Source organism: Danio aesculapii, chromosome 3 (assembly GCF_903798145.1).
Source record: "Danio aesculapii chromosome 3, fDanAes4.1, whole genome shotgun sequence".
NCBI classification, from domain to species: domain Eukaryota; kingdom Metazoa; phylum Chordata; class Actinopteri; order Cypriniformes; family Danionidae; genus Danio; species Danio aesculapii.
This window is the reverse complement of record NC_079437.1, coordinates 43170823-43190885: the sequence shown is the minus strand read 5'-3', so window position 1 is coordinate 43190885 and position 20063 is coordinate 43170823. Positions and strand designations below refer to the sequence as shown.

The following is a 20063-nucleotide window of genomic DNA, read 5'->3' as shown; positions in this document are numbered from 1 at the left end:
ATATATATATACACACATTAACATACATGTTAACATATATTTACACAATGTAACTTCATTAAAATGCTCAATATCTTTTAACACTTGTACAAGCTACACTTGTAACTTTTATTTTGTTTTTAACAAAGATGAATTACAGTTGAAGTCAGAATTATTAGCCCTCGTTTATTTTTTTACCCCAATTTCTGTTTAACGGAGAGAAGATTCTTCAACACATTTCTAAACATAATAGTTTTAATAACTCATCTATAATAACTGATTTATTTTATCTTTGCCATGATGACAGTAAATAATATTTGACTAGATATTTTTCAAGACACTTCTATACAGCTGAAAGTGACATTTAAAGCTTAACTGGGTTAATTAGGTTAACTAGGCAGGTTCGGGATAATTAGGCAAGTTATTGTATAACAGTCGTTTGTTCTGTAGACTATCGAAAAAATATATAGCTTAAAGGGGCTAATAATTTGGACCTTAAAATGGTTTTAAAAAATTAAGTTTACATTTTTTTTTTTATTTAATTTATTCTATCTGAAATAAAACAAATAAGACTTTCTCCAGAAGAAAAAAATATTATCAGACATGCTGTGAAAATTTCCTTGCGCTGTTAAACATCATTTGGGAAATATTTTTAAAATAATAAAAATTCAAAGGGGGGGCTAATAATTCTGACTTCAACTGTTCATGCTGTATGCACACACATCACATATATAAATATTGTTATTAGTTAACTAAACCTAAAAAGTCGCTGGAGAAAATAAATGTATATAGAAAAACTGTTAAATTGATGTACAAAAACAGCTAAAACTGAAACACAACTTTAATTTAAACAACACCCTAAAACTACTACAAATACAAACAAAAGGCTTAAACTGAAATGACAATTGAAAATGTAAAAAAGTAAGTATTTTAAGATCTTATCAACTTAAACAGTCTCTCAAAGTCTAAGCTGTATGTTGCATATTGTGTTAAGTAAAAGTAGTGGGAATCTGAGATAGAGATTACAATAAAAACAAACTAGGTGAAAATGTACTATAATACAATTCATGATATGAATAAAGAAAAAGAGTTTAGTAAAGAATAATGAAGGAGAAAGGGACTCATACTTGTTATGGTAGATGACTGGAGTGTACGCCTCCTTGTAAAACTCTGCACAGCTTGACTTTCCAAAGATGACCTGATCAGAAGAGGAAATCACATTGCACTGGTGAATAACAGCTCAAAGACTCCACTAGATGTCACCGGGGACTCACACTTCAGCAGTGACGTAGCCCTTGCTAATCATAAAGCCATGGAGGCATTTTTCAATTATGACCAAATGAATTTAGCCTCTAATGTACCTGCACTGCAAAGGTCCTCACACGAGCCTTAAGTCAATTACAAATGTTTCAAAGTGAGTGAATGGAGCTCTTAATGTTATTAGAGAGTTCCTAAAATCACAGATTAGATTAACAACATGTAAAAGGTTTTGTAAGTACACGGAAATCTCCAAAATCTGCCAAAGAGCTTCTTAAAGGGATAGTTCACCCTACAATAATGACATTTTACTCATCCATTCCCTTGTGTAAAACCTTTTAGATTTTTCTGATGAACATAAAAGAAGATATTTTGAAGTATGTTGCAGTAAAACTGGTAGAATTTTCTGATTAATAGTTCTGGTTGATTTTTTGGTCAATGGTTATCAGCTATCAACATTCTTCAAAATATCTACTTTTGTGTTCAACAGACAACAAAGAAATTCATTAAGCTTTGGAATCACTTGTGGGTGACTGAATGATTGGTTTATTGTTTATTTTAATGTTGTCAGGTAATGAAGGTTTTTGTACAGTAATACAAAAGTTACATAAAAACAAAACAAACAAGTAGATAAACTATTTTTTATCAGGCAAAGAACCATATATGCTAACTTCATTGAGACTGATTACAATATAATTTTTTAAGTCACAAAAGTCAAAAGTCTCGTAATAACTCCAGTAACACTTGAATTTTTGTAGCTTTTTCAAAAACATATTTGCATTACTTTATTTCTTTATGTTTATAGTTTATATATAAAATCAATGCCTCAGTTTGCAGTGATCATGCAAAGGATCATTATTATGCATTGGTCAGAAATCAGATTTTTTCTCTGATCTGATTTTTTTTTGCATAGCTGTTCACATTGTTGTTATAAATGGGGCCAATATCAGATTTGCAGTGTGAAAAAATCATGGTCCTAAACTGACCTGCATGCGCAAAAGTACAATTACAGACAGCACAAAATGTCTAATTATGCACACAATGTGTATAGTGTATGAAGTAAGCAAGTTGTCAGGTTATGCTTAATATGGTTATTGTCCTTTTCACAGACAGCCGTACTGTATTTCATAAAGTGTAAAGGGTTGTTCTGCCACAACTAATGTGTATTTCGCCATTTGAAACCTAAAATATGTCTCTTGTGATAGAAAACACTGATCATTTGTGATTTATGACAAGACCACCGGTGTTGTGAATCAACAGTTAATGAGTAGCCGCAGACTGAACTGTGAAGGTGGAGTTGGTTTATCTCTGTTTGCGGAGTCATTTCATTTTACTCCTTATAAACAACATACACGTGCAGGAGGGGGCTTTGGGTGCTTGAGCACCTGCCCATTTTTTCTCTTGGAGAGAAAGTTCATTCTTAAAATGAAAGTACCTCTCCTTTGCACACAGATCCCTTATCCGCAGAGCCCACCACCTGACGCTCTTCAGCTTCGCGATCAACCCGTGCCCCAATCGTAAACCAGATTGTTTAACAAGCACCAGTTTTGCTTTCAATTTTTTTTCAAAATGAACAACCAATTTTCTGTCGTAAAGTAATCGCCCTGTGTGCTGTTTTACTATGCTGCTGAGAAGTAGATGATGTCTGCAGCACAGAATGGTGACATGTCGCTCAAAGTTATGTAAAAGTCACATGAAATCCATTGCATTGCAAAACATCAGATCTGTGTCTGATTTTGTATTATATATTAATGTGGCATAAATCTAAACAGAAAAGATCAGAATTTATGCGGTTTGGGCTGTTCACACTGTCATTACCTGAGTCACATGTGGGCAAAAAAAATCTGATTCAGGCCACATTTGGCTGCAGTGTGAACGTAGCCCATGATTTCAAGACACCCTCTGAAAAACGCCTGGTGCAGGTATTTGGTGCAGGTATGCAGCAAATTTTCTTGACTATTACGCCAGAATGAGAGTATAGTTCCTAGTAATATTGGAATAGAATAGTAACTGTTTATGTAATGTTGGTCTTGTTACACAATGCAACTACAGAGGCATCGGGTTTTCAAAAGGAAAATTATCAATACCTTTTTTTTTAAATGATTTGTTAATGGTCAAATCCTATTTAAAGAACTATGCTAAGCTTAGCTAAAAGTGGCCGCGCCAAAACAAGAAATTGCCTGAATGGATTAAAAAATGGTTCAAGTCTACCGTTTAACTCTAGGTGACTTGTAAAATGCCTTTTTCAAAAGAAGGTGGAAAGTCCTTTTAAACGAAATTTAAATTATTTTTTAAATGATAAAAATACTAAAATACATTCTGACAAAACCATATTAAGGAATTTCTAGAGAGAATGTACATCATAAAAAAGCCTTCTACTTACATTAAAAGCAGGACATGATGACTGAATGGTGCATAAATTCGAATTTTTATTGTTGAACAATCTGTTTAATACATCAGGAGACTGAGTGTGGTTGAAGTGACTAATGTAAGCTGTGCGTTTTTGGATCGATGTGTTTTAGGGAGGCGCTGTCATACTCTTGGCACACATCTGGAGGACTTTATTGTTCACAATCAGTTTATCCAAGCGATGAGATCATCGTATCAAATGTGCTTGCATAATCCCAAGTGTTTTTCTTTTGCCTGAGAAGCTGAGAATATGTGTTGTGACAGTGTGATCTGTGACTCACCGGCATGGCCTGACTGGGATCCTCTCCTGCCATGAACTGCACCTTCACTGCAATGTTCCTCACCGAACCCTGCCGGCTGCTGAAGTTCACGGACTGAGGGTAAACGTACAGCAAGTTCCTGAGCAGGAGAGGGAGAATGAAATGAAGATGAAATAAAGATCTCTTCTCCATTAAAACAGCAATGGTTAAGGAGAGGCCTGTGAATTATGCACATTTACAGGTTGCAAAATATTACATCGTGTTCTATTTTGCAAAGATTATGAAATTAATATTAGTTTTAGTTTCCATCCACTTCTCTCACTTTTCTGGCTAGATACAGCTTTCTTCACTCAACATAGTGTTGTGCACTCAAGCATATTCTTCATTTTTGAGGACAATAGAGTCTATGCAGTCAGTAAAGGGGCTTCGATAGAAAGACATTTCGGTGTGACCAATTTTGCAACCAAATTTGCACTTGGTAATGAAAGTGTCCTCAATTGAGCAAAAAAAAAAAAAAAAAAAAAAAAAAAAGACACAGCCACGCTTCCTTTAGGAGCACATTTTTTTTCAACTATACTAAGGTCATAACGAGTAACTTTCAAGAATGCTTGAAGGAATGGTCAAAACTAGCAACACAAAGTCACAGTAGGTGCATCCCAAATCACATACTTATGCACTATTATACGCCATTTTGTAGTATAAATAGTAAAAGTAGTGGGTTCACACTGAAAACTCAAAAAATTATTAAGTGCACTTTCATTACCCGGATGATGCACTTGTTCAACCGGTAACATGAAGTGTGTAATGATGGACACTTCACACACTCAACGACCGCTGCCTTGCTCAAGTAGCGGTAGTGGCAGAGCAATCGGGCGTACATGTTGGATAACTTTTTTAATTTTGATTGTTAAAGCAGTATTCTCCTACGAGAGTGATTATAGCGCCTCTCGATGGTGAATGCGGTTATACTCATGGCAGGTATTATTTGGTAGTTTGGTCATTTATTTTACTAATTTGGCAAAGTCAAACGTCATCAGGGAAATGGTTTAAATTTCCGCTTAGTAAAAAACCCATTAAAAAAATATAAAAAAACGTTAGTGTTCCATTTGGGATGACACTACATTCATATACTATACTGTTGAGTGTGTAACTGTATAAGTACATAGTGCATAAGTGCATAGTGTGCCATTTGGGACGCAGCTAATATGTAAGATTTCATCATAATATCCAAAAAAAAAAAAAAAAAAAAAAAAAAAAACTTGCGTATGTACATTACCTAAATTGTTTCGAAGAACATTAAAATCTAGATAATTAAACAATGTTAATAGTTACCATGTTAATAGAAACCAGAGTACTTTTTTTTTCGAGATTTTAACAGATTTGTGTGTGATGAGCATCAATTAAGACAAGGTTAGCACCGGTTAGCTTAAATTGTGAGGAAAACTGGATAATTTTGGGCCTTTGTCTGGTAGTTTCATATTCCGGGATTAAAATAATTTTTGGGGCGGGATCAAAATCAGTGATGTAGCGTTATCTGCCTGTCCAGAGATGTTGTGTCAGTTTTTCATTATTATTTATAGCTGAGTTTTCGTATCCAATGAGAAGACCCTGCTTCTTAATTATTCATGACTGCACGTGTTTTCCGAAGGCAAGGCAGACCTGCCAAACTGTGACCCCACGTCCGCGCACACCACACAGTATTTAGCCGTTAATGAAGTTAACGTATGTGTTTGTTTCCATGATCGATGGGGATTGTTGCATGTTTTGTTACCATACAGACACATATTCGTGCTGCAGTGTTCGCCTATGTTTAAAATCCTCCGGATTACCGGCAGGGCTAATGGTTGGAATAGACAGGGAAAAGACCTGCTGCACTGCTTCACTTTGTCTGCGTTCAGACCTGGGGATTCAGGAGAAGAAAAGTCCTGCCCATTTATAGTGTTTAAATAAACACGATTATCTTTATGATGATATAACAAATTGTGGTTATATGTATATAAAATTACGAATAACAAAAGTAGCAGGGCATTAAATTACTTAGTGTTTATTTCTTTGCATTTTAACTTCGTAAACTATAAAATCATGAGTCTCCTCACTGTTTGTCTCATTTTGTGAGCCAGCTGACAGTTGGTTCGCTCCCCTCTTTTTCCCCTGCTCTGCTGGCCACACCCACTCCTCCCTCTGCTAGCAGCGCTCCACGCCCATCACAAAGCATTTTTTGAAAAAAAAATTCTGAGGTAGACTTGAACAGAAAGAGGGGGGGTTTATGGCCCTTTAACAAGTAAAACGAACCCTGCTGGGTTGTGGCTGGAAAGCCATATGCCACAGTAGTTGGCAGTTCATTCCACTGTGGTGACCCCTGATAGATCAAGCACAAAGCCGAAGAACAATGAATGAATTTGTCCAAATTTGGTAAGAAAATAAAAATTGTATATCTCCACTGATATCCTTAGACCAAACAGTAGTAATGGATAGTCGGTTGTAGAAATCTTTAGGAAGAGAGGCATATAAAAGTTAAGCAGAAGCTCAAGTTTAAATTCCTAATAAAACTGTTCAGTTCACAATAACCAAAAAGAAATTAAATATTGTGTTTCATATCCTAAATTGTCAAGTTCACAACCACTAATATAAATGCTAAAATTTCAAATCCTAATCCTGTTTCTGTTCAAAGCTACTATTATGTAATTCAGACTATGGCATACAGTATTTGAACCACATTTTTGTCTAAAGGAGGAGCAGCATGACACACATCTACTCTGTATGTTTGAAGAACATAGACGAAAACAGACATAAAAGGTACTTCACCCTATCCCAAATCAAACACTAAACATGTGGCCCCAGCATGAACATACAAGCCCCATATCTCTTACTGCTCCAGTGAAGGTAAAATTGATATTTGTATAACATAACAGCATCTGTTTGCATATCTTATTCATGTGGCTCAAAAATGGCACAGTTTCCAGCGTGTCAGAAAGTTCAGTGGATGCTCTGAGGTTAAAGGAGAAGGGTGAACTGGCAGTCTGACTGCTCAGCACGTCCCTGGTTCAATACCACTAAACATCTGTCTGGCCAACGTAAGAGTCAAGGTCCCTCTCTCTCTCTCTGATTCTCTCTCTCATAGAGCTTTCAGCCCAGCTCTGATAGGCCGTATCTCAGTCGATTTCCCAATGTCCAACATGCCCCATCCCAGCTTATAAAAAGCAGCACCATTTTGCAGAGTGCGCACAATGAATCATCGCTCACGATCAGAGTGTATTTCTAAAGAAGAGGACAAGATGCGGGCAGCTTTATCTCTGCTGTTTGTGGCTCTGTGTTCAAACTGTGTCTTTACGTCCCCGCTGAAGACTGGTCAAGCTGGAGAAAACCTTGTATCCAAGGATGAAGTGAACATCCTGATGTATGGCGTGCTGCAGTTCGGCGAATCCCTGCACCACATGTACCAGAGCACAGAGGCCAGACTGGCCCGCGTCATGACAGCCGTGAGCCGAACCGAGAGCGAGGTGAAGAAACTAGGCCATGACACAGAGGCAGCGACACAAACCAAACAACAGATCAAAGAGAAGCTTCAGCTCATTCAGGTAAGGTAAATCAGGACATACTAAAATACTGAAATCGACCACTTTGAAATGACCAACTGATTATTAGAAGTTTTGATTATTAGAAGGTTTGTCTAAGAATCAAAAAAGGGAAGAGTGTGTGAAGCACTTTCTACTTCTCAAGGTATATATATATATATATATATATATATATATATATATATATATATATATATATATATATATATATATATATATATATATATATATATATATATATGATATGACTGAAGACTGGAGTAATGAAGCTGAAAATTAATCTTTAAAATCACTGGAATAAATGATTAAATTATGAACTACTTTTTAACAGTTATTTTATAGTGCAATCACATTTCACAATTTGTACTGTACTGTGCAGCTTTGGTGAGCAGGATAAGCTTAATTTAAAACATTTAAAAATCTTACTGACCCCAAACCTTTGACCAATAGTGTAAATACATAGATACACACACACACACACACACACACACACACACACACACACACACACACACACACACACACACATATATAGACCAGACACTCAAACACATACAAAGGTCTCCTGTAAATTGTCATTGGCCTGTAATCACTGACTAATATGCCAGTCGCAGCTAGCACAGGGTCCAGATGGAGTTTGGTCGGTGTAGTAAACAGCTGGTCTGTTTGCAGGCTCAGATGAAAGTGCTGCAGATCCAGATCCAAGAGAACAGAAGTAAAGTCACCAGGGTGGAGATGGAAGAGGCACAACTAAAGAAAAAACTCTGCAGCATGGAAGAAAACGTGAACAGCTCCGTCTCAGACACTATCAAGGTAGTGAAGACGCACTGACTTTCATTTCCCACATTCTACAGTTTTACTAGGAATTAAACTAATTCCTCCTGACAGGGCAAACCACAAAAACATATTACAAACATCTCTATCCTGGAGGAGCTGATGAAGTGGACACGAGAACAGAAACTGAAATTGGAGAATCAAAACCAGCAGCTGTCTCATTTACAGAAACTGGTAAGCCTGAGCACAGACTTACAACTAAACATGTGATCACCTGGAAAAACATTGGCTCATGTCAGTGTCTTGTTTCTCGTTTCAGAATATGGTGTAACCACTAAAATCAGTTATGAGGAAGAAGCACAATCCTGATCAACACTCCATTCCTGGCACTGCAGATGGATCTCAGAAATATGACACCAATGACTTTCTTTTTCTGATTGTTTTTCACACAAGTTGGGTCTCTTTCAGAAACATAAGCAGAAGAGAACCTCTAAAACATACAATTCCCAACCACAGACACCATTTGACAAACATTAAGCTACATTGTACTATTTTATACATAATGATCATGATATATGTGTGTTTGTTGTTAGTAACTTATACTGAAATATAATAACTTATAACTGAAAAATTAAATTTGTGTTAAGGAATCAATACTGTAAAAATGTAAACTGTATTTATTTTCAGAATAAAAATCTGTTTTTCTAAGTACAATACATATATATTTATTTTTACACGCACGCACACACATTATTTATATGTTTTGAAATTTACTGATGTAACCAAGGCTGTATGGATGGCCAAATTAGATCACCATGCAATAACGTTCAAAATAAGATATAAATATATATACAGTGCTCTGCATACCTGAGTACACCCCATTTTGAAAATTAATATTTGTATCCATTTCTCAGTGAATATTGTCAATGTATTATATAAAATTTATATAAAACAAAACAGATTTATTAAATAGATATATTTATTAAAATTATATATGTCATCAAATATATTTAGGAATTGAAAAATAATACAATAAAATTAAAACAAAATATTGCAAAAACAAATTACAACCTACAAAATTTTTCTTTTTTTTTTTTGCTTCTCTTGATTTTTCCTTTTTTTTTAAATTTGCATTTTATATTTTTTTTATAATATTTTTCTAGTTTTTGGACCGTTATCGTAAGCTATTATGTTAGATAAGCTCAAGATTTGACTTTAGTACTGACTAATCTAATGTATATTATATTTGTGCATATACATTAGATTAGTCAGTACTAAATCCTAATCTGAAGCTTATCTAACAAAATAACTTTCATTAATGGTTCAAAAACTAGTACACTCTAATTCCCTAATATGTTATGGGAAAAGTATTAATAAAAAAAAAAAAGAGGAGAAATCGAAAGACACAAAAAAATAAAAAATTTATGAGAAATTTTGCAGTTTGTGTTTTTTTTTTTTTTTTTTTTGCAATATTTCACTTGAATTTAATTGTATTATCTTTTTACTTCTAAAGATGTTTGGTGACCAAACTATTATTTTAAAGAATAGAACTACTAACAAAGACGCTGCACAATGATTTGAAATACAAAATACTGTAAGTCTATTTGATTGTTTACTGTTTTTGACTCTTTCAAGTTTGTTTACTTCATCTCTTTAAGACTGCAACATCTAAATATTGATCTAAACTATTTTCGTGTAGAATATATATTTTATAAGTACTTAATTCTAGTGAAACAACACCACTGTTACTCCAACATTCTGAAATAATACTGAAACAAAAGCAAAATATTTACATTTACATTTAGTCATTTAGCAGACGCTTTTATCCAAAGCGACTTACAAATGAGGACAAGGAAGCAATTTACACAACTATAAGAGCAGCAGTGAACAAGTGCTATAGACAAGTTTCAGGTGTGTAAAGTCTAAGAAGCAAAGCATTAGTAAAAGTTTTTTTTTTTTTTTTTTTTGTGAGAGAGAGAGAGAGAGAGAGCACAGTTAGTGGTATAGGCAGAGAGGCAGTTAAGATTAGGAGGGAAAGTGGAGACTAAATAGTTGAGTTTTTAGTCGTTTCTTGAAGACAGCAAGTGACTCTGCTGTTCTGATGTAGTTAGGGAGTTCATTCCACCAACTGGGCAGATTGAATGCGAGAGTTCGAGAAAGTGATTTCTTCCCTTTTAGGGATGGAACAATGAGGCGACGTTCATTCACAGAACGCAAGTTTCTGGAGGGCACATATATCTGCAGAAGTGAGAGCAGATACGAAGGAGCAGAGCCAGAGGTCACTTTGTAAGCAAACATCAGAGCTTTGAATTTGATGCGAGCAGCAACTGGCAGCCAGTGCAAACGGGTGAGTAGCGGAGTGACATGTGCTCTTTTGGGTTCATCAAAGACCACTCGTGCTGCTGCGTTCTGAAGCAGCTGAAGAGGTTTGATGGAATTAGCTGGAAGCCCGGCTAGCAGAGAGTTGCAATAGTCCAGTTTGGAGAGAACAAGAGCTTGAACAATGAGTTGAGCTGTATGTTCAGATAGGAAGGGTAGGACCTTTCTGATGTTGTAGAGTGCGAATCTGCAAGATCGAGCAGTTCTAGAAATGTGGTCAGAGAAGTTTAGTTGGTCATCAATCGTTACTCCAAGGCTTTTTACCATTTTGGATGCAGTGATGGTTGCTCCATCCATCTGGATTGAGAAGTTATGGTGAAGAGTCGGGATGGCAGAAACTTCAAGCATTTCCGTTTTCATATTTACATTTCATATTAACATGCATCTCTTTTAAGACACTCTCAAACTTCTCATTTGAATTTGCCTTTAAAGGTATAAATAAAATGTTTTATTTCTACTCATACCATAAAAAGTGGCATATTGTGGTGTATTTTGATCTAAAACGTATGTTCACATTCTGAGGAAACCAGAATCATCCATTATAAATTGTCCAAAGGGACATTGTATGATCCCTCATAATATTATATTCAGTGTATGCAAGCCAAACTGGCGAAAGTCGTACCGTTAATATTTCAAGATACAGACCAATAATGTAAAAAGAAAACAATGAAAAAACATTTTCAGCCGTGTTTTTTTGTCATTTAATTGAGATTTTGTTTATAAGATATATCTGTCGATGGCCTCTATTACCAAATACAAGATTTATTTTCACTCAATATTTAACTGTTGGTATCTCCGTTATGATTTATTTAAAGAGCCCCTATTATGGGTTTTTGAAAATGACCTTCCATGCAGTGTGTAACACAGCTTTAAGTGAAGTAAAATATCCAGCTAAGGCTTAAATCTGAAAGTGCAAGATTCATTTATAAAAGGGTCGACTCATAGTGCTTCAAATGAATCGTCTTTATAACGAGTCTTTTGCCATTTCGGCGTGATGTCGATACGAAACTTAAGCCCTGCCCAATTGTTGTGCACGCAAACCTGGGAAAATTGTTTTCTCTACCCAAAGATGAAACTGTGAAGAGTTTCATCAGCAAAAATACTTCAGCATTACAGCACAGCTTTGTGCTGTGTTCCCGTAAATTTTTCTGACGAGTGCTTCTGGAATTTACACGCTTACAACGGGAGATTCGTCGGCGGTTTGTTAAAGTAAGGATCAGAAAAGACTATTGATGTATGGGACTTTGTCAGAGCTCGACAGGAACTTTATCAGTACATGCATCAGTGGATCATGGATTAGTTTCTTCCTCCATTTCACAAGTGTAAGTGAGTGTGATTAAAATGGCTGTCTCCTTGTTTTCTCTAGCTTGTAAATTATGTATTTTATTGTGTTTTGCTACTTGTAACCGCTTGTACTGTATCTGGTAAACTCTTTATATTCTCATATTGTGTCGAATGCCACATTGAAAACACGTGTGTGCCGCTTTGTTTACGGATTTAAATGCGCTTGTGAGCTCGCATTCCACTGCCGTTTGTCATTGCTATGGACACCGTCAGCTGAGCATACAGCTCTCTCAGTTGTGATTGTGCATGGACTGACCTGTATGTAGTGTGAGGGGTGTAGACATATCGAGCGGGAAATTCCAGCACTTCTTTAGTGGGACGCACGCGGGGATCAGGGTAAGGCTTGACATGAAGCAGCTCTGGAGACAGACAGTAGTGTGGGGCCTCAGGAGCTGGAGAGATGTCTATCTTCAGCTGAGCTACACAGAGAAAACACACACACACACACACAAACTGTGAGAAAAGGGCTAAATAATAGAAGAGGTGAAGTAATAATAAATGCGGACAGATACCCGTCACAGGCCTGAGTCGACGCAGCACTGATGACGGCCTCCTCATATCTGCCAGAAACTTATACAAGTCTTCATCACTCAGTCTGTCTCCTTCCTGCACACCATACAAACAAACACACAGCATTAAACAACACATGATGCTAACATTAGAGATGCGCACGCACACACAAACTGAGAACAGACCTGTTTAAAAAAGTTGGTGACTGTGAGAGTGGCCGGACGGAAGTTTGTAAAGTTGCACATGTCCTCTCCTACACTCATTCTCTCAAATCCCTTCTTCTTCCTCTCATTCCACGTTCCCTTTCGCTCTGGATGGAATGACAGAATGACATTTCAGCTGGAGAACGGTTTTATGGTTTTATGGAGAGAGAAATTAATCGTGTTTTTAGAATTTGTTCAAAAGGCCAGATTCATTTAGCAATGAAACGCCACTCTATGTTGTTAAAAAAATTTCTGTGAAAAAAAATGGTACAGTACGTGAAATAAAACAAACAAACAACACTTTGTCCAAAAAGAAAATAACTTATATTAACTGTCAGTTTATAAAATTGTTGCAGGAAATCAACATCAAATTTGCAAATATGCTATTATTAGTACTACTATTAAAATAGATATGATAGTAATCAATTAGTGCAGTCAAAGGAATAATCGCATTCAAAATCATTAAATTAACTAAAACAATTTTCTAATTATATTTCTAATTTCGGTGATTCAGCACGTCGGCGGCCATCGTCTTGTCATATTGAACAGAGCAAAGAAAATGATGGTTGATGTTCCGGCACACGACAGAGACTGCATATTAAGTCCTTAGGGGAGAAAAACTCAGCGTAAATTTCAAACTACAGCTGAACAAATCATTGTAAAACTGGTCAGTGGCATTCTAAGTCGATCACTCTCTTTTGTATGTTGTAGTGCTGTATTTATACCATAGTAATCTGCTAGTGTTTGCTTTTCTTTGGCTTTTTTGGGGTAATTATTGTGATCACCCAATTGCAACAGAAAAATACTGGGAAATCTCTGTAGATGGATGGCATTTCATGCCGTTCAGCCTTTTAATCTTAAAATGTGGGCAAAATCACCTTCTTTGTCATTACTTTAGATATTACGCAAGAGAAGCATTCAAATACTAGCTCTAAAGTGACGTGTTTTTAAGCAATGGTTTCTGATGTTATGACGACAGCTGCAGATGTAAATGAACAGCGGAGGCAAGTAGTTGCTTGTACAAAAGGATTTTTGAGACTCCTTGTTTGATTTTCTTTTTTGATATACACAATTTTGCTGTTGGACTGTTGTATAAATGCAGTATCACACTCTTAGCAGTGCGATATGGCTGTAAATCAGCAGTGGTGGGATGCTGGAGCACTCTGCTTCTGGCCTCGAGCTAACGCACGCCTCCCAGCAGTGCTAATATACAGCCATATTGCACTGCTACTCGTGTGATAGTGCTCATACATAATATATATATATAAAACATTTTCTCTAATATATATATTTCTCTAATATATATGTGTATGTATGTATGCATGTATGCCTGTGTGTGTGTGTGTGTGTGTGTGTGTGTATGTATGTATGTATGTATGTGTATATATATATATATATATATATATATATATATATATATATATATATATATATATATATATATATTTATTAGAGAAAATGTTTTAGTACAAATTATATGTAAATATTTTGGTTTTATATAGTTTTGAATCTATATATATACAGACACATTGTATAAACATATAATATATAATAATATTATTTATATATATCCTTTATTTTGGATGCAAAACTGCACAAAACTCAAATCTCCATTATATTCTCTTCTATTTACCAACTATATTCCAGTTGTTCAAGTCCTATTTCTAAATAACTTATTATATTTTATTATGGCTGTATTCAGCCTTAATTTATTGTTGCTTCTGTTCGCTAAGACAAAAAACTAAGATAATACATTTCATTCACATGTAATATGGAACAGATAAAGAGCCCTGAAGCTTAATAATGTATTTCTGCATCAAAGTAACTCAACAAGATGAAGCTCATTTATCAAATACCATAAAAAGGAAGAGAAAAAGGAAGATTTAAGCCGTGTATACTTGTGTGTGTGTGTGTGTGTGTGTGTGTGTGTGTGTGTGTGTGTGTGTGTGTGTGTGTGTGTGTGTGTGTGTGTGTGTGTGTTACTTTCAGGGACATTTTCAAAGTGCCTGGTTATAAGAATGCAAAAGGGGTGTGTTAGGGCTGAACAATAAATCATTTGAGCATCATTATTGCAATGTGTGTATCTGCAATAGTCACATTGCAGGATTAGATTATTTATAAAAAATTAAAGGATAAAGATATTAAATATAATTTAATTTATTATTATTATTTAAACAATGATGACCATGATATTTCACATTTGATTGTTCGATTTCTCTACTCGAACACTATTAGACTCCTCCAGAAAACCATAAAGCACTGTTTATTTATTTATTTATGTTTGCTTTTAATTCATTATAATTTATGCAGATGAACTGTATAGAAAAAGTCTTGATCATCCAAGTCAATCTAAATGAATGAAATCTTTCCAAATAGATCTAATAATATTTGTTCATATTGCAATAGACATCACATCAAAACAAAATTTTGCAACGTCAGATTTTTTCAATATCGTGCAGCCCGAAAGGGTGTTGAGTTTTTTTAATACCCGTGTCTGAATCTGAATCGGAGCGCTCCAGGCCTCCGACGCTGCTGACGATGTTCAGTAAATGAATTGCAGTCCAGGCAAAAGGCATGCGAAATCCACCCAGCCTGGAGCACATCTGCTCAGCCTGAGCCCTCAGCTTCTCCAGCTTCTCTTTATGCTGCATTTACAAACACACAAACATGCATATTCATACATGAAAACCCACTCTGGCTGGTTACACAACGCTGTGTAAAGGTAATGGCTGAGCAGCATTTATCATGCCATTTCAAACAAGCCAAAATAGCAACTTGGCAGCAGACTTGCGACAGTCACAGCCTCCAGCATCTACTGGACCTTGCTCATATTGGAGAAGAATGGCAAATATTGCAGAAGTCCAGATCAAGTTGAGAAAGAGGATAACATAATCATGCCAAGTGTATCTGATGAAATAGTCATGAAAAATTGCCATGCAAATGGACACTAGTACCTTAGTGGAGTCGGACTCCTTCATGACCATGTACGGCTCACAGCATTCACCAATATCCCCCTGCTGAAGGACTTTCTCCAGCTGAAACACAAATACAGCACAACTTAAAAATAAGACTGATCCAATGATTGTATGATATGGTCTTTTACAAGTCATCCTAATATGCTCATTTGGGGCTGAACAAATATGTGTCAGTGTTAAAAACAGATATTCGGTAACACTTTCTTTTGATGGTCCATTTGAGTATTAGTGGACTATCTGCTTAATATCTGCTGATACTGCACCTTCCACAGACATTTAACTGACTATAAGAAACTGCAAGCACATCTCAACTTGCACTTACCCCAACCCTAACCTAACAGTCTACTTGTACTTTGTGAATACCATTTTGAGATGGGTGGAACTTATTAAAAACATTTATTTTTTAAAGATTTTTTAAAGTATATAAGCTGATTGACAGCGAGAGTAAAATCATTTGTTTCAGCTTATCAAATATTTTGGAAAGCCCACAGAAGCCTTTTCACAAAGCTAGTTTGAGTTTTCAGGGTCAAGAAGATGGTTTGGTTTTAATAGGATTTTGAATCATATTTTTGGAATTATTTATGATTTATATTATATATTAAAATAATTTTTAAGTGTTAGTTAATATTAGAAAAACGTTATTTTATTTACATATAAAATAGCTTTTGTTTTGTAATGTAATGTCTATTTACATAGCCACAGCCATATCACCCTGCAGCCCAAGATCAGTTACTCACTGACTCTGTTTTATCATACTTGGGGACTTTAATCAGGCAAAACTCACACATGAGCTGCCTAAATTCAAACAGCACATTACATGCCCCACCAGAGGCAATAACATTTTGGACCATTGCTACACCACAATAAAGGATGCATATCATTCCATCGCCAGAGCAGCTCTAGGACTCTCCGATCATCTTATACCAACTTACAGGCAAAAACTTAAAACTACTAAGCCAGTATTAAGGACTGTCAAGAGATGGACCAACGACACAGAGCAGGTCTTACAAGCCTGTTTTGAATGTACTGACTGGAATGTTTTTGAAGCTGCAGCCACAGATCTGGACGAGCTCACAGAGCCTGTAACATCCTACATCAGTTTCTGTGAGGAGTTATGCATCCCTACCAGGACCTACTTGCCATTTAACAATGATAAACCATGGTTCACACCAAAACTCAGACAGCTTCGTCAGGCCAAAGAGGATGCTTACAGGAGTGGTGACAGGATCTTGTACAATCAGGCCAGGAACACATTGACAAAGGAGATTGGTATGGCTAAGAAAAGCTATGCCAAAAAGCTGCAAAACCAGTTTTCAGCTAACGACCCTGCATCAGAGTGGAGAGGATTAAAAGATTTCACTAATTACAAGACACCGTCCCCCAGTATTGACAGCAATAAACATATTGCAAACGAGCTGAATATGTTCTACTGTAGAATTGACACCTATGACCAGACACCTCACACCCGCCCAAACCATCTCCCTACACAGCCATCAACACCACATCAACACAGCCTGGACCATCTCCCTACACGGCCATCAACACCACATCAACACAGCCCGGACCATCTCCCTACACAGCCATCAACACCTCCAGCCATCTTCCTCCCCCCCCCTGCACTTCAGATCAGTGAGGATAATGTGCGTCAGATCTTCAGTAAACAGAAGAGAAGGAAAGCACCAGGGCCAGATGGTGTTTCACCAGCCTGTCTGAGAACCTGCGCTGACCAGCTGGCTCCCATTTTCTCACATATCTTCAATAGATCACTGGAACAGCGCAAAGTTCCATCCTGCTTTAAGCGCTCCACTATCATCCCAATCCCGAAAAAGCCAAAGATCACAGGACTCAATGACTACACACCTGTGGCCTTAACATCTGTGGCCATGAAGTCATTCGAAAGACTGGTGCTAGCATATCTGAAGGATATCACTGGACCCCTGCTGGACCCCCTGTAGTTCACCTATAGAGCAAACCGGTCTGTGGATGATGCAGTCAACATGGGACTGCATTATACCCTACAACATCTGGACAAACCAGGAAACTACGCAAGGATTCTGTTTGTAGACTTCAGTTCTGCCTTTAACACCATCGTTCCATCACTGCTCGAGTACAAACTGGCCCAGCTCTCTGTTCCTAGCTCTGTCTGTCAATGGATCACCAGCTTTCTGACAGATAGACAGCAGCTAGTCAGAATGGGCAAAATCACTTCCGACAGCCGCACCATCAGCACTGGTGCCCCCCAGGGATGTATTCTTTCTCCACTGCTCTTCTCCCTGTACACCAACGACTGCACTGCAAAAGACCCCTCCATCAAACTCATTAAGTTTGCAGACGACACTACTGCTATCGGCCTCATCCAGAACGGTGACGAGTCTGCATACAGACAGGAGGTGGAGCGGCTGGCGTTATGGTGCAGATACAACAACCTGGAGCTGAACGCGCTCAAAACAGTGGAGATGATAGTGGACTTCAGGAGAAACCCCCCTGCACTCCCCCCAATCACCATCATGAACAGCACTGTGGCTGCAGTAGAGTCATTCAGGTTCCTGGGCACCACCATCTCTCAGGATCTGAAGTGGGACATTCACATAGACTCTATTGTGAAGAAAGCCCAGCAGAGACTGTACTTCCATCGTCAGCTGAGGAAGTTCAACCTGCCACAGGAGCTGCTCGTACAGTTCTACTCAGCTGTCATCCAATCCATCCTCTGCACTTCAATCACTGTCTGGTTCGGCTCAGCTGTCAAAACGACCTCCGTAGACTACAGCGAATAGTCCAGACTGCTGAACGAATCACTGGCACAACCCGTCCTACACTTCAAGAACTGTACTCTTCCAGAGTGAGTAAAAGGGCTGGCAAAATCACTCTGGACCCCTCACACCCAGCACACTACCTGTTCGAACTGTTACCGTCTGGTCGGCGCTTCAGAGCACCAAGCACAAAAACAGCCAGACACAGGAAAAGTTTCTTTCCTCAGGCTGTCTACCTTATGAACAGTTAAATATTCCCCTTCTGTGCAATAAATATGTGCAATACTTTATCATATGCACTTGTACACAGCACCTTATATCAATATACAATGCAATACCTTCTACATTCGCACTTGTACACAGCACCTTATAACCTGTATATTTATAACAATCTGTACATACAACTCAACATCCAGGTTTCTTGACTAACCGCATCTGTTTAATCTTATCTTTTTTTTTTTTTCATATTTATTTTGTGTTGTCACTTGTCACTTTATGTACACTGGAAGCTTCTGTAGCCAAAACAAATTCCTTGTGTGTGTGAAGCACACTTGGCAATAAAAACTGATTCTGAGCTAAGCAGGACTGAGCCTGGTCAGTACCCTGATGGGAGACCACATGGGAAAATTTGGTTGCTGTTGGAAGTGGTGTTAGCGGGTCCAGCAGGAGGCGCTCAACCTGCGGTCTGTGTGAGTCCTAATGCCCCAGTATAGTGAACAGGACACTATACTATCAGTGAGCGCCACCTTTCGTATGAGACGTTAAACCGAGGTCATGACTCTCATAATAACCCCAGTGGTCCTGGCCAAATTTCCTCCATCATGGCCTACAAATCAACCCCATGCACCGAATTGGCTCTATTACTGTTTCTCCACTTCACCAATAGCTGGTGTGTGGTGAGGGCACTGGCGTCATTGTCCTGTGGCTGCCATCGCATCATCTAAGTGGATGCACACTGGTGGTGGTGTGGAAAGACCCCACCACCTCATGATTGTGAAGTGCTTTAGGTGTATGGCCACACGGTAAATGCGCTACATATATAGGCATTACATTACATTCAGTTCTGGGCCTGAAAAAAACAACAAAAAAAACATCGAGAACAGGTCAGAATGAGCAGTTTTGTCAACTACCTTAAATGCCTTGGTTTTATATTTATTTGTACAGTGCATTTCACAATAATTATTGTTTTATAGCAGCTTTACAGAAAGTGAACATTATTAAGGTTATTAGTAACCATAACTTTATTAGTTACTAACAACTTTAATTAACCCTTGTGTGCTGTTGGGGATGTGTTCATCCTCACTGAGGTTATTTTAAGCATAAATATGGCCACAACTTTGTGTTTCAGCAAATGGTATGATTTTTGGTGACAAATCTTATTTTGACACATACTTTGGGAAAATGCTTTGAAAATTTTCAAAAAATAAACAGTATACTCTGGGCAAATTGACTACCATTTTGTTATGTCCATGGCCTTTTTGGCCCCATTAACTTCCATTATAATAGCATTTTTTGATTGCAAATCCATGACACCAAATAATCATGCATTCTTGATTGTTGCTGGTGTTCCCTGTTGGGAAGAGGTAAATTTACACATTTTTATTATTGATCATTAGTTGCAGTGCAAAAAAAAAAAAAAGTTTAGTTT

The 20063-nt window shown here is 37.2% G+C and overlaps 1 protein-coding gene and 1 pseudogene across 1 annotated transcript; one reads left to right on the top strand and one right to left on the bottom strand.

The window, feature by feature from the left end:
- The window catches only part of LOC130221515 (dedicator of cytokinesis protein 7-like), a 128455-nt pseudogene that overhangs the window by 70134 nt on the left and 38258 nt on the right, over positions 1 to 20063 (bottom strand).
- Positions 7109 to 8623, top strand: angptl8 (angiopoietin like 8). The gene is made up of 4 exons (XM_056448432.1): positions 7109 to 7483; positions 8153 to 8293; positions 8407 to 8488; positions 8574 to 8623. Exons 1-4 carry the CDS (start codon positions 7133 to 7135, stop codon positions 8621 to 8623), a joined length of 624 nt encoding a protein of 207 aa, XP_056304407.1. The 5' UTR covers positions 7109 to 7132.

Excerpts from the sequence above, each read along its gene's own strand:
- angptl8 (XM_056448432.1), top strand. The coding sequence starts at position 7,133 with ATGAATCATCGCTCACGATCAGAGTGTATTTCTAAAGAAGAGGACAAG. Across the intron at positions 7,484-8,152 it reads AGAAGCTTCAGCTCATTCAG|GCTCAGATGAAAGTGCTGCA; the intron begins GTAAGGTAAATC and ends GTCTGTTTGCAG. Across the intron at positions 8,489-8,573 it reads TGTCTCATTTACAGAAACTG|AATATGGTGTAACCACTAAA; the intron begins GTAAGCCTGAGC and ends TTCTCGTTTCAG.